The sequence below is a fragment of the Pteronotus mesoamericanus genome, unplaced genomic scaffold (genome assembly GCF_021234165.1).
Source record: "Pteronotus mesoamericanus isolate MK-2021 breed Mesoamerican mustached bat unplaced genomic scaffold, CSHL_Meso_final contig_68, whole genome shotgun sequence".
Taxonomy (NCBI): Eukaryota; Metazoa; Chordata; class Mammalia; order Chiroptera; family Mormoopidae; genus Pteronotus; species Pteronotus mesoamericanus.
Genome location: NW_026555234.1, coordinates 9,265,887 through 9,277,305, shown reverse-complemented (window position 1 = coordinate 9,277,305; position 11,419 = coordinate 9,265,887). Strand labels below are relative to the sequence as shown.

The window sequence follows — 11,419 nt, the reverse complement described above, 5'->3', positions numbered from 1 at the left end:
ACCTAAGTCAAAAGCTTCTCACATGTAAACTAGTAGCTAGTTACACTTAGAAATTGCCCATAATGCCATGGTTTTGCACAGGAGAGTTCAAATGCATCATCTGGAAGCCCTGTATAAAAAGCAGATTCCTAGGCCCACTTTAGGTTCTGATTAAATCCCTATGACTGATGTAGATGTGGTTTGTGGGGTGCGTTGACACTGTCCTAATGCTTCAGTGCAGGCCAAAGTAATGTGGAACCACACAACAGACAGTCCTACAAGACATCAGGCAAAATGTTTCTAATTTGGACACAAGGGTAAGTTTATTAAAGCAAAGAACTGAAAATAAAGTACATTTGTAAAAGGATTCCACTTCCATCATTTCTTCTCCTAATTTACTTCTTCATTGAGAAACTGCTCAAGGTTAAGTTTACTTTTGGCTAGTGCTGCTGTTTTGGCTCGTCTTGGTAATCTCATCCTCATTTCTGATTCTGGCTGTGGAACGTCATGATCACTAAACAGATGTTGAAAATACACCAATTTAAATACAAGCTTTAAAACCACAGTTTATTTATAAATAAAACATTTTGTTTCTGACTCTCATTCTATCAGTGTGTAATTGATATCCTAATTCTATTAAGCTTAAAACTAAAATCTCAATGAAAACCAAAAAACCCTGACGGCTATCCAGCAAACTGAAATCACGGAAGACCTAGCTAATTTCTTTCAATATCTAGGTAGACCCTGGTGTTATACAGAAGCAAAAAAACCCCCAAACTTTTGTAATGAAACTTAAAATTAAACAGGGACCGTAACAACTGCCCAAAAGAGTCTTTTGGAGAACACGAGAAATGGAACGGAAAAAAAGAGTAAGTTCTCTTGATTTAGGTAATAAATACCTAAAACACTGTCAATGTCATATTTCCCCAAAAGATGTTTAAATTTAGTCAAAACATCTAAAAATACACCGTTTTTCCAATGAATAAATGAATGTAAGCTACAATTTTCAGATTCCAACAGTGGTTAATTGGCAGAAACCAAATATAAACACTATACCACAAATTATCTCCTAATTATAGGCAGAATAGTCTATTGTAAATGTAGAGAACCCAAACCTAAATCTCAAGAGTTGTGAATTCAAGATTAGAGGAGTCATATACACATGATGATGTAAACAGAGAATACAAGGAAATATAAACTGAAAGAACATACTAAAGATGACTACCAGTAGTAAAGGCCATGCCAACTAATAGGAAAAGCAAATAAGCCAAAGAAGGCAAATGATTAGTAATGGAATCCAAGACATAGCTATCACTGATTATCTTGTTATAGATTTTCTCTGCTACAGTAAAACACACTAGAATTTTTTCCTACTTCTAGACAAAAAACAAAAAAACCCAAAAACCTACACCTCTACATTGTCTCCAACTGCACGGCATACCTTTCAGAGTCAGCCTCAGAAGTCCGTCGTCTGCTGTTAATCCTGACAGAAGCTGTCACTTTCCTTCGTCCTTAAAAACAGTTTGTTATCAAAATTATCAATTGTTTATTGTTTATTCTATTTCCGGGCTACCTATATCCTTTATTTTTTTCTCTTCAACACATTTCTTCCTAAGTTTCCAGCCACCTTGATTCCAATTATCAGTACCACAGAGAAAAGGAACTTAACATTAAAAATTATTAATCTATTGTAAGCTCTGATAAGCATGGGAAAATATGGAAATTAAGTTATAAGGAGGCAAATTTTAGTTAAAAGTAATTAGAGGAAATAAGCAAGTGAAAAACATGCTATATAAAGACAGTACTTCTATTATGGCTATTGGACAGTGTCTAGAGAAGCTAATGAAAATTAAAGTAGGAAGGTCAGTAGGTTAAGCCCATAAATGGGTCCTAAAGAAATAGTAGGGCAATGGCTTCTTGTAAAATATTCAAACATACATGGCAAAGTTAAATGTGTTCTAAAACATATTTCAGTATAAAAATTAGAGCCTTTATATGTTGAGAGTTGCAAAATTTCTACTTGCTAGAAATTTTATAAAGTTAAGCCAAAGTTTGGTCCAGGTTGCTCCCCACTTATGATAACAAAATATATTTTTAAAGTTGGAGCTATCAAAAAAAAAGTGGCATTCTAGTGGGACAGTATCTGACTGAAAGCAATGTTATCAAAACCATGTTGTTCAGTATGATCATTTGGTTGAAATTTGTAAATCTTACTTATTCATGTGAGACTTGTTGGGTTTTTTTCCCCTAGACCTTACGTATTTGCTTTTAAACATCTAATGTAATTATCTCCAAGAAAATATCCAACAATATGGGACTAATTTGGGACATCCAGCAATTAGTATTTAAATAACTGACTAGCTGTAAAACTGTATTATGGCCAGATTCCACTTAGAAAAATATTAAATCTGCATAGAAAAAGGCCTCAACATTTTTCAAGGATTAAAATAGTGTCTGGCTCATGTGTGGTATTATTAGTGTTTTTTATATGGGTATGCTTGGATGTTATTTCTGTAATAAGCATGCATTGCTTTTGTAATAAGAAAATAAAACAATTAAAAAAACTTGAATTAAAGATTTTTTTCAAGTGATCCCCTAATAGTCAACATTTACATCATTCCAACAAATTCCCTTATTGTTGGATATCCCTTGGGAAATAAATTATGTTGGGGAAATACGAAATAAAATGGGGAAAAAGTAAAACAGAAGCCCAGAAAAATACCAGGCAGATAAAAGGGACAAAATTGCTTAATCATATGAAGGACAGAACACAAATCACTGATAATATAAAGTTATCACTGATCATTTCCTAATAAAAATCAGATTAATCCAAATGACCCTTTGCAATATGACCTTTTGCGTATTTCAAACAAAAGCACTTGGAGCAACACTGATATCTTTTTTAAGATATCAAAGCACAACCTAATTATCAACTGGAAGAATTAAAAAGTAAAGAATACCTAACACATTTGTCCCTAATGAAACAAAGATTAAGGAAACTTACAAAGTAAATAGTTCACTGGAAAACAAAACTGAAAAGTTTAACTACAAAACTAGCCAATCCATGCACTCTACCTCTGTCAGTCTTTCGCTGAGTGGATTTTGAAGTTCGGGTTGTTTTTCTATCCTTGAGTGGAGTTTTTTGTACTTCATTATTCTCTCCTATTAAAGAAAATAATGCAGCAATGTAAATAAAAAATAGCCTCATGAAATATTTTAGGTGATCTTTCCAAGTCAATTTTTCATAAAGCAGAAATGACAACCAGTCCCATTAGCAGCTATTGAAAATTTATCATAAGTATTCAAAAAATGTGAATAGTATCAAGTAAGCAAGCAAAACTCCTAAGAAGTATGTATGGTCATATGGTGAGAAATGTACACAAAAAACAACTGTAAAAATAGTTTATTCTACTAAGAACACACACTTAGCAGTTACACACTTTCCCAAAGGGATTAATTAGAAACATTTCCCTTTCATTTCTGAAACCCAACCACATGTTACAGGAGCAAAAATGCGTCTCAGTAAAGAAGAAGAGACAGTGGTAAGTATTGGGGTTAGTGTGCTGTTACCATCTCCGTTCTCACAGACAGTCCCTGTCGCGCTGGCGTCCGGCGCTGCTGCGGCTTCGTCACCATGGTCTTTATTCCCTTTTTCTAACTGAATCTTGATTTTTTCCAAAGCTCTCAGACATATCCTATCTTTTACTTGCTATAATAGAAAACATTAACATTTTTTAAATGCACCATTTTCTAATCTTTCAAAAAAGATACTGATAAGTTGTTTTAAAACATTCTAAAACTTACAAAAGAAAATTCTTCAAATGAGCAAAGTCACAGTATGCTACCATGTATAATTTTACAACCATGTAAATTCTACTTTGATGAAATATATACATAATAGGAGTAGTTGGAAAGTACTTTACCTCCAGAATCTCATTCAATAGAATCAAGAGATCTTTAGCAATATTGCTACTGAGTTCCAAAGAACTCAAGGCTTTTGTATAGACCCGAATTTCTGGTGAACATGGACATGTTAAGATCTCATTGCAAATTTTTATAGCCAAGTTGTCATGAACTGTTAAGGCCTAGAAAATCAAGAGAAAAATCTTTGTAAATTGAAAAGGGTATGATTAAAATATAGTCCCATACATCTAACAAACATTTCCAACTAATTATTCTTGCCATCATCCCAAATGCAAAATGTCTCAAACCAAATTTAACATATTCCTCCCCAAATGACCTCTTCTTAAGTTTCTGTAGTAGATGCTGTGCTACAGAGCCCAGATCCACTCCATTTGCTGTACTGAATGAAGCATTTATCCTCCAGCTACGAGTTGTAGAGGATAAAAGTTCCCAGGAGCAACACCGACAGGTTGAAGACAGTGGGCCCTGAGCAAGGTCAAACCTCCTCCCTGAGAGTGAGTCTGTATTCGGTGACGTAGGTGTGCGGGTATAACATCCCAGCTCTGGGTAACTCAAAAGCCTGTCCCTGCTATGAATCTTCCTGTGGGATCACCTGGGCCTTCAGATTTCGTTGCAGTTCAACTTCTTCCTCTGCCCACCCCATTTCCTTCACTCTTCCAAGATGCCGATCCTGAGAGTGCTCCCCAATGAAATGATGCCAACATCTTCTTTGAGGTCTTGTCACCTGTCCTTAGAATCCTAGTTACCGTGGGTTCTTCCATTTCCTTGCCCCTCAAAGCTTTCTTCCAGGCTTTTGTACCTGTATTTTTTTTCTCTGACAATTTCTACTATTCCTTTCTATTTTCTATTACGCTTTTATGTCCTCATTACACATTTTTAACTGTCCCCTTTATTAATATTCTCTCTCAGCAATTCACCTCAATGATACCATCAAATTAATGTATCTAATAAGTAATTTCATCTCCTTAACCCTTTCATTATACGCTCTGCAGCTACTGCAAATGAGGCCAACTCCAAATTCCCTTCGCTACTGTTCTAACAGGCCCCATTCAGGATCCTTAGCCAGAAAGATACTTTCCATAGTTCACAGACATGCACAACCAGCTACATTAATCACTCTTACTAAAAGTCGTCTTCTCTCTACCCAAGCCAGTCCCCAAAACCAAACAAGGCCTAACTGAATGTCGCTCACGAAGGGTAAAGCTAGTAATGCTGCACTCATCGCCCGCCGCGTAACCCTTGCTCTCTTCTGAAGTCCTAAAGCACTTCGCTCTATCACTGATCTCTCCTGTATTTTGCCTAATATGCTTTGTGATCTTTCCAATAATGTGTAATGTGACTTGAATGGAATATACCATCATTAAGTATCAGTTAAAATAGGAAATCAATATAGTTGACAACTGAACAATGCAGGGCAGTTAGGGTTGATCGCGGTTAGGGCTGGTGCCCAACGTGGTCAAAAATCTGCGTAACTTTTGACTCCACAAAAACTTAACTAGCATTACCTCTCAGTAGCTTAGGTTGGGGGGGATGTTGTTGCAGGAACCCCCTGCAATACCCATAGGTGCACAAATCCCTTATATAAAGTAGCACAGAACAATGCATACAGTCAGCCTCCCACATCCACAAAATTCCAATCCAAGGATCAAAAATACTGTTTTTGATCCATGGTCAGTTAAAACTGTGGTTGCGAAACCTAAGGATACGGAGAGCTGACTGTAAATGTATTGGAAAAACTTCATGTATAAGTGGACCCACATAGTTCACACCCACATTGTTCAAGGGTCAACTGTATTTCAACTTAATCAACTGGCATCTAAAATTAATAACGTTTATTTTCAATATACTGACAGGTGTGATCAAATAATATTAAAGAATTAAAAACCCAGATTAAATTTAATTTGTGGCACAGTTTTAAGTTAATGCATCTCCTTTGAACTAAAAGTAAATAAGCCTGAGGAAAGTTTCATTCTCTGAATTCTCCTTCCTCCTGTCAGAAACAGACTGGGTGAGCCACCATTAGAAGAGAGGGTAGTGAGGGTGGTTAATTTTGGTAACTTTCCAGTAGCAAAAATGTTAGCATTGATTACTTCTATCTCCACATTTCCCAAAGTATCTTCTTTTTTCTTACTTTGTGTTACGTTCTACCACATTGACCAGAAATCTCAAGATCAAAGTGTAGCTTCTATTTCAGAAAATCTATCAAAGGGATTATTTTACAAAACAAAACAAACAGTGCCCTGCATCCTAACTCATCATCTTTAACATCCATAAGCTAACGTACTCACCCACCTGATAATCTTGGGAATTCTTGGCCTGAGGATTTAATCCACTTGGTCTTGTCAAATCTACAAGTAACTCAGTGACATTAGTGATATCTATTTCAGCTAAAGGAGAAGATGCAGGGGCTTTGGCCAATGTTTGCAGAGTTGGAAAAAAGGCTTCTTCAAAACATTCTTGATTAGTCCTATTGAAAAACAATTTGAAAGTACACTGGCAAAGAAAATGCATGCAATTCTTAAAAATATATATTATGTATAAAATTCACCCCATCAAGACATAGTACATTTTCAAGAGCCAAATAATTCAGGTAGGTAAAATCTAGGTAACCTCTTCTCATTTCATCACTTACCACTGAAGAAAAAAGAATAAACAAGAAAATGACACTATAGATGTGACTCTTGGGGAGTGTGACTTTAACTTCAAGTAAGATTTTGATTTACTGATTTGACCAAATACATACCTGCTTGCATAAGCAAACACGGGGAAGAACACGCCTAGACAGTGCCGGAGTCGAACATCCTCTTCAGTCACAGGATTGTACCACAGCAAGACGAGACGAGAAAGGATCCTGCTGCTGACCAAGAGCCCAGAGAACATCAGCTTGGCTAGTCCTTCTGCAGCTCCTGTCCTGAGTTCAGACACCTAATAAAAATGACTTTCATTAAATGAAATTTTTATGTGTATTTCCTTTTTAAGCCTTAAAATGTAGCTTGTCCTACATTATTTTTATATACACTATCCAAAAACCATTCATGTTGTTGTGAATTTGTTAAAGACATATAAGATTCTCTTTCTCCTTTTAGGTTCTGCCTATGTGACAAATTATTGGTCTAGCTATTAAAACTTCGATTCCCTTAAAAATTTTTAGAAGAACCAAAACGCCTTTTAAATGCTGTGAAACCAAAAATCAGTAAGTATTAAATGCTTATCATGGTGCTAAAATATTAAAAAAAAAACAAAACCCTCAGTAAAAGTCCCTGTCATCAAAGGGAGGTACCTACTGAATAGGCACATTATATCCACTTTACCAATGAGGAAACAGGCTAACAACTCCAAATTTTAAAATCCAATCTCTACCTTGTGGGTGGAAAGTTTAATCCATTTATACTTAAAGAAATCACTGATATAAACAAACATTGACAGAATTGCAGGGAGAAACAGACAGCTCTGGTTGTAACTGAAGACTTCAATACTCCACTTAATGTAATGGACAGAACTGGACAATTAAAACAAAATAGAGAACTTAACACTATAAACCAACAAGACCTACCAAACATACAGACACTCCACACAACAATAGCTGACTACACATTCTTCTCAAGCACAAGTGGAACATTCGAGGGTAAACCCTATGTAGCCTAAAACAAGTCTCGATAAATTTATAAAGAATGAAATCCTAATCTTCAATCACAATGGACTATATCTGGAAAGCAGTAAGAGAACTATAAAATTCACAAATATGTGTAACTTAATATAGTCTTCTTACACACCAACAGGTCAAAGGAGAAATCAAAAAGGAAGTTAGAACGCACTTAGAGATAAATGAAAATAAAAGTACAACAAACCAAAACTTACTGGGTACAGCAAAAGCAGTGATTCAAAGGATACATCAAGCAATAAATGCCCGCTATAAAAAAAAAAAGCTCAAATACCCCAACTTTACACCTTAAAAAAAGAAATAAAAGAGCAAACTAAACCAAAAGAAGGAGGACAGGAGAAAGAAAATAATAATTACAGAACAAGTAAACAAAATAAAAATAGGGAATAAAGAAAAGTCAGTGAGAACAAAAGTTGGTTCTTTGAAAAGATCAACATAAACCTTCAGCTAGACTGACAAAACAAAGACAAGATGCAAATAAAAAAAAGCCAGAAAGAAAAGTGGGGACATTACAACTGGCCTTACAGAAATAAAAAGACTAAGAGAATGCTATGAGCAACTAAACACTAACAAAGTAGATGACCTAGGTGAGATGGACAATTTCCTAGAAACACACAAATTACCAAACTATTCAAGAACAAATATAAAATCTTAACAGAGTCATAACAATAAACATATTGAATAAGTAATCAGAAGCCTCCCAAAAAGGCAAGTCCAAGATCAGATGTATTCACTGGCAAATTCTAACAAATATTTAAAGAAGAATCAACCAGTCTTTCTCAATCTCCCAATAAATAGAAAGAGGAAACAATTCCTAACTCAGTTCATCAGTATTGCCCTGATACCAAAGCCGAAAGCAACGCAAGAAAACTACAAACCAACTTCTCTTCGGAACACAATGTAAAAATCTTCAACAAAATACTAGCAAACTGAATCCAATAATGTATGAAAAAGATTACAGACCATAACCAAGTGGGATTTATCCCAAGAATGTAAGGGTGGTTCAACATAAGAAAATCAAGCAATGTAATGTACCACAAATAAAACGAAGAAAAACAAAGAAAAGAAACATCATCATTTGAATTGATATAGGAAAAGCATTTTACTAAATTAAACATGCTTTCATTATTAGAAAAAAATACTGAGAGAAGTAAGAACAGAAGTGAACTTCATCAAATTGATAAATTGCATTTTTGAAGGCTCCATATAATACTCGATGGTTAAAGACTACAAATTCTCCCCTAAGATAAGAAATGAGACAAGGTGGCTGCTTAACCACCACTGTTCAACACTGTACTAGAAGTTTCAGCCAGAGCAATTAGGCAAGAAAAAGAAAATACATCCAAATTGGAAAGATGGAATTAAAACTATATCTCATCACAGATGACATAATACTACATAGAAAAAATTGTAAAGAATCCACACATACACACAAAGCTACAAGAGCTAATAAATGAATACAGCAAGTAGTTTACAAAATCAAATCAACATACAAAAGTTGAATTACTACTCAACATCAACAAAGAGTCCAAAAAGGATTTTAATAAAATAATTCCTTTTAAAATAGCATAAAAAATAAAATACTTAGGACTAAATTTAACCAAAGAAACAGACCTGTACCCTGAAATATATAAAACACTCCTGACAAAAATTAAAGATGACCCAGAAAAAGGGTAAGACATCAAGTTCATGGGTTAGAAAACTTAACATTGTTCAGACGGCAATACTATCCAATGTGATCTACATATTCAATGCAATTCCCGTCAAAATTCCAATGGACTTTTAGCGGAAATTGAAAAGCCAATCCTCAAATTCATAAGGAATTACAGGGGACCCCAAATAGCCAAAGCAATGCTGAATACAAAGAACAAAATTGGAGAACTTAACTCCCCGATTTCAAAGCTTACTACGACATTAATCAGAACAGTCTGGTACTGGCATGAACATAAACAATGGAACAGCACGGAGACTCCAGAAATAAACTCATATACATATGCTCAAATGACCCTCAATAATGGTGCTGAGTGAGACAACTGCATGTCTACAAACAAAACAATGACAGTGATCCTCTACCTCACACCATATACAAATATTAACTGACACTGATATCAACAGCTTAAATATAAAAGCTGAAGGAGTAAAACTTAGGAGAAAACATAGGAATAAATCCTCATAATTTGGATTTGGCAATATATTCATAGATATGACACCAAAAGCACCATTAACAACCAAAGGAAAATGAAATCATCTTCATCAAAATTTTAAAAATTTTACGTACCTAACAATATTATTAAGTAAAAAGACAACCTGTAAGAGAAAGTATTTGCTTATCATATTTATCTGATAAGGACCTATTACCCAATATATATAAAGAATTCCAAAAGGACAATTTAACTGAAAAATGGGCAAAGGAATTTGAATGGACATTTTTCCAAATGAAATACACAAATAACCAACAAGTACATAAAGATATTCATCATTAGTCATTAGGAAAATGCAATTCAATACTACAATGAGGTACCACTTTAGTAAAATGGCTAAAGGTTTTTTTAATGGAAAATAATCTGTTGATGAGGATGTGGAAAAACTGGAACTTATGTACAGTTGGTGGAAGTGTAAAACAGTTCAGCTGCTGTGGAAAGTTTTGCAGATCCTCAACGATTTAAAGAAATTACCATAGAAAACCATAAAACTTCTAGAAGAAAACAGGATACGCTCCTTAACATAGGTCTTCATGACGATGTCTTAGATTTGACCCCAAAAGCAAAGAAAACAAATGTAAAAATAAACAAGTGGGACTACATCAAACTGAAAAGCTTCTGCACAACAAACTATCAACAAAATGAAGACAAGCTAAGAAATGAGAAAATATTTGCAAATTATACACCCAATATAAAGTTAATATCCAAAATATACACAACTCATGAAACTTGATAGCAAAAAAAAAAAAAAATTCCAATTGAAAAAATGGGTAGAGGGCCCTGGCTGGGCAGCAGTTCAGCTGGTTGAGAGCATCGTCTGGCTACACCAAAGGTTGCGGCTTTCATCGCCCATCAGGACACGCACAAAAACTACCAATGTATGCGTGAATAAGTGGAAAAACAAATTGATCTCTCTCTCTCTCTAAAATCAAGAAATTAAAAAAAATTTTTTTAAGGGGTAATGAAATTGAATAGACATTTTTTCAATGACACGCAAATGGCCAACAGGTACATGAAAAGGTGGTTAACATCAGAAGTCATCAGGGAGATATAAATCAAAACCACAATAAGATATTACATCACACCTGTTAAAATGGCTATCATGAAAAAGACAAAAATTAACAGGTGTTGCTGAGATTATGAAGAACAAGGAACACTTAAGCATTTTTGGTGGGAATGTAAACTGGTACAGCCACTATTAAAAACAGTACGGAGGTTCCTCAAAAAATTAAAAATAAAATAACCATATGATCCAGCAATCCTGCTTCTAGGTATATATCCAAAGAAATAAAAATAAGATCTCCATGAGAGATCCACACTTCTATGTTCATTGCAACATTATTTACAATAGCCAAACTATGGAAACAGCCTAGGTGTCCATCGATGGATGAATGGATAAAGATGCGGGGATGAGTATGGATAGACATATGTGTACATGTATAACAGAATACTGTTTAGCCATAAAAAAAGAAGGTAATCTTGCCATTTGCAACAACATAGAAAGACCCGACGGACATTATGTTAAGCAAAATAGCCAGACAAAGACAAGTATTGTATGGTGTCATTTATGTGGCATCTTATAAATAAGTAAGTAAGTAAGTAAATAAATAAATAAATAAATAAAGTCAAGCTCAGAAACAGAGTAGAAGAGTGG

The 11,419-nt window shown here is 34.7% G+C and overlaps 1 protein-coding gene across 1 annotated transcript in view; it reads right to left on the bottom strand.

Moving 5' to 3' along the window:
* Positions 1 to 369: 369 nt before the first annotated feature.
* The window catches only part of NCAPG (non-SMC condensin I complex subunit G), a 33,860-nt gene continuing 22,810 nt past the window's right edge, over positions 370 to 11,419 (bottom strand). Inside the window, exons 15-21 of the mRNA XM_054582243.1 lie at positions 6,647 to 6,828; positions 6,196 to 6,370; positions 3,903 to 4,064; positions 3,550 to 3,688; positions 3,055 to 3,141; positions 1,421 to 1,490; positions 370 to 493 (exon numbers count right to left, since the gene is read on the bottom strand). Of these exons, the coding sequence (XP_054438218.1) occupies positions 370 to 493; positions 1,421 to 1,490; positions 3,055 to 3,141; positions 3,550 to 3,688; positions 3,903 to 4,064; positions 6,196 to 6,370; positions 6,647 to 6,828 (939 nt within the window). The remainder of the gene's footprint in view (positions 494 to 1,420; positions 1,491 to 3,054; positions 3,142 to 3,549; positions 3,689 to 3,902; positions 4,065 to 6,195; positions 6,371 to 6,646; positions 6,829 to 11,419) is intronic.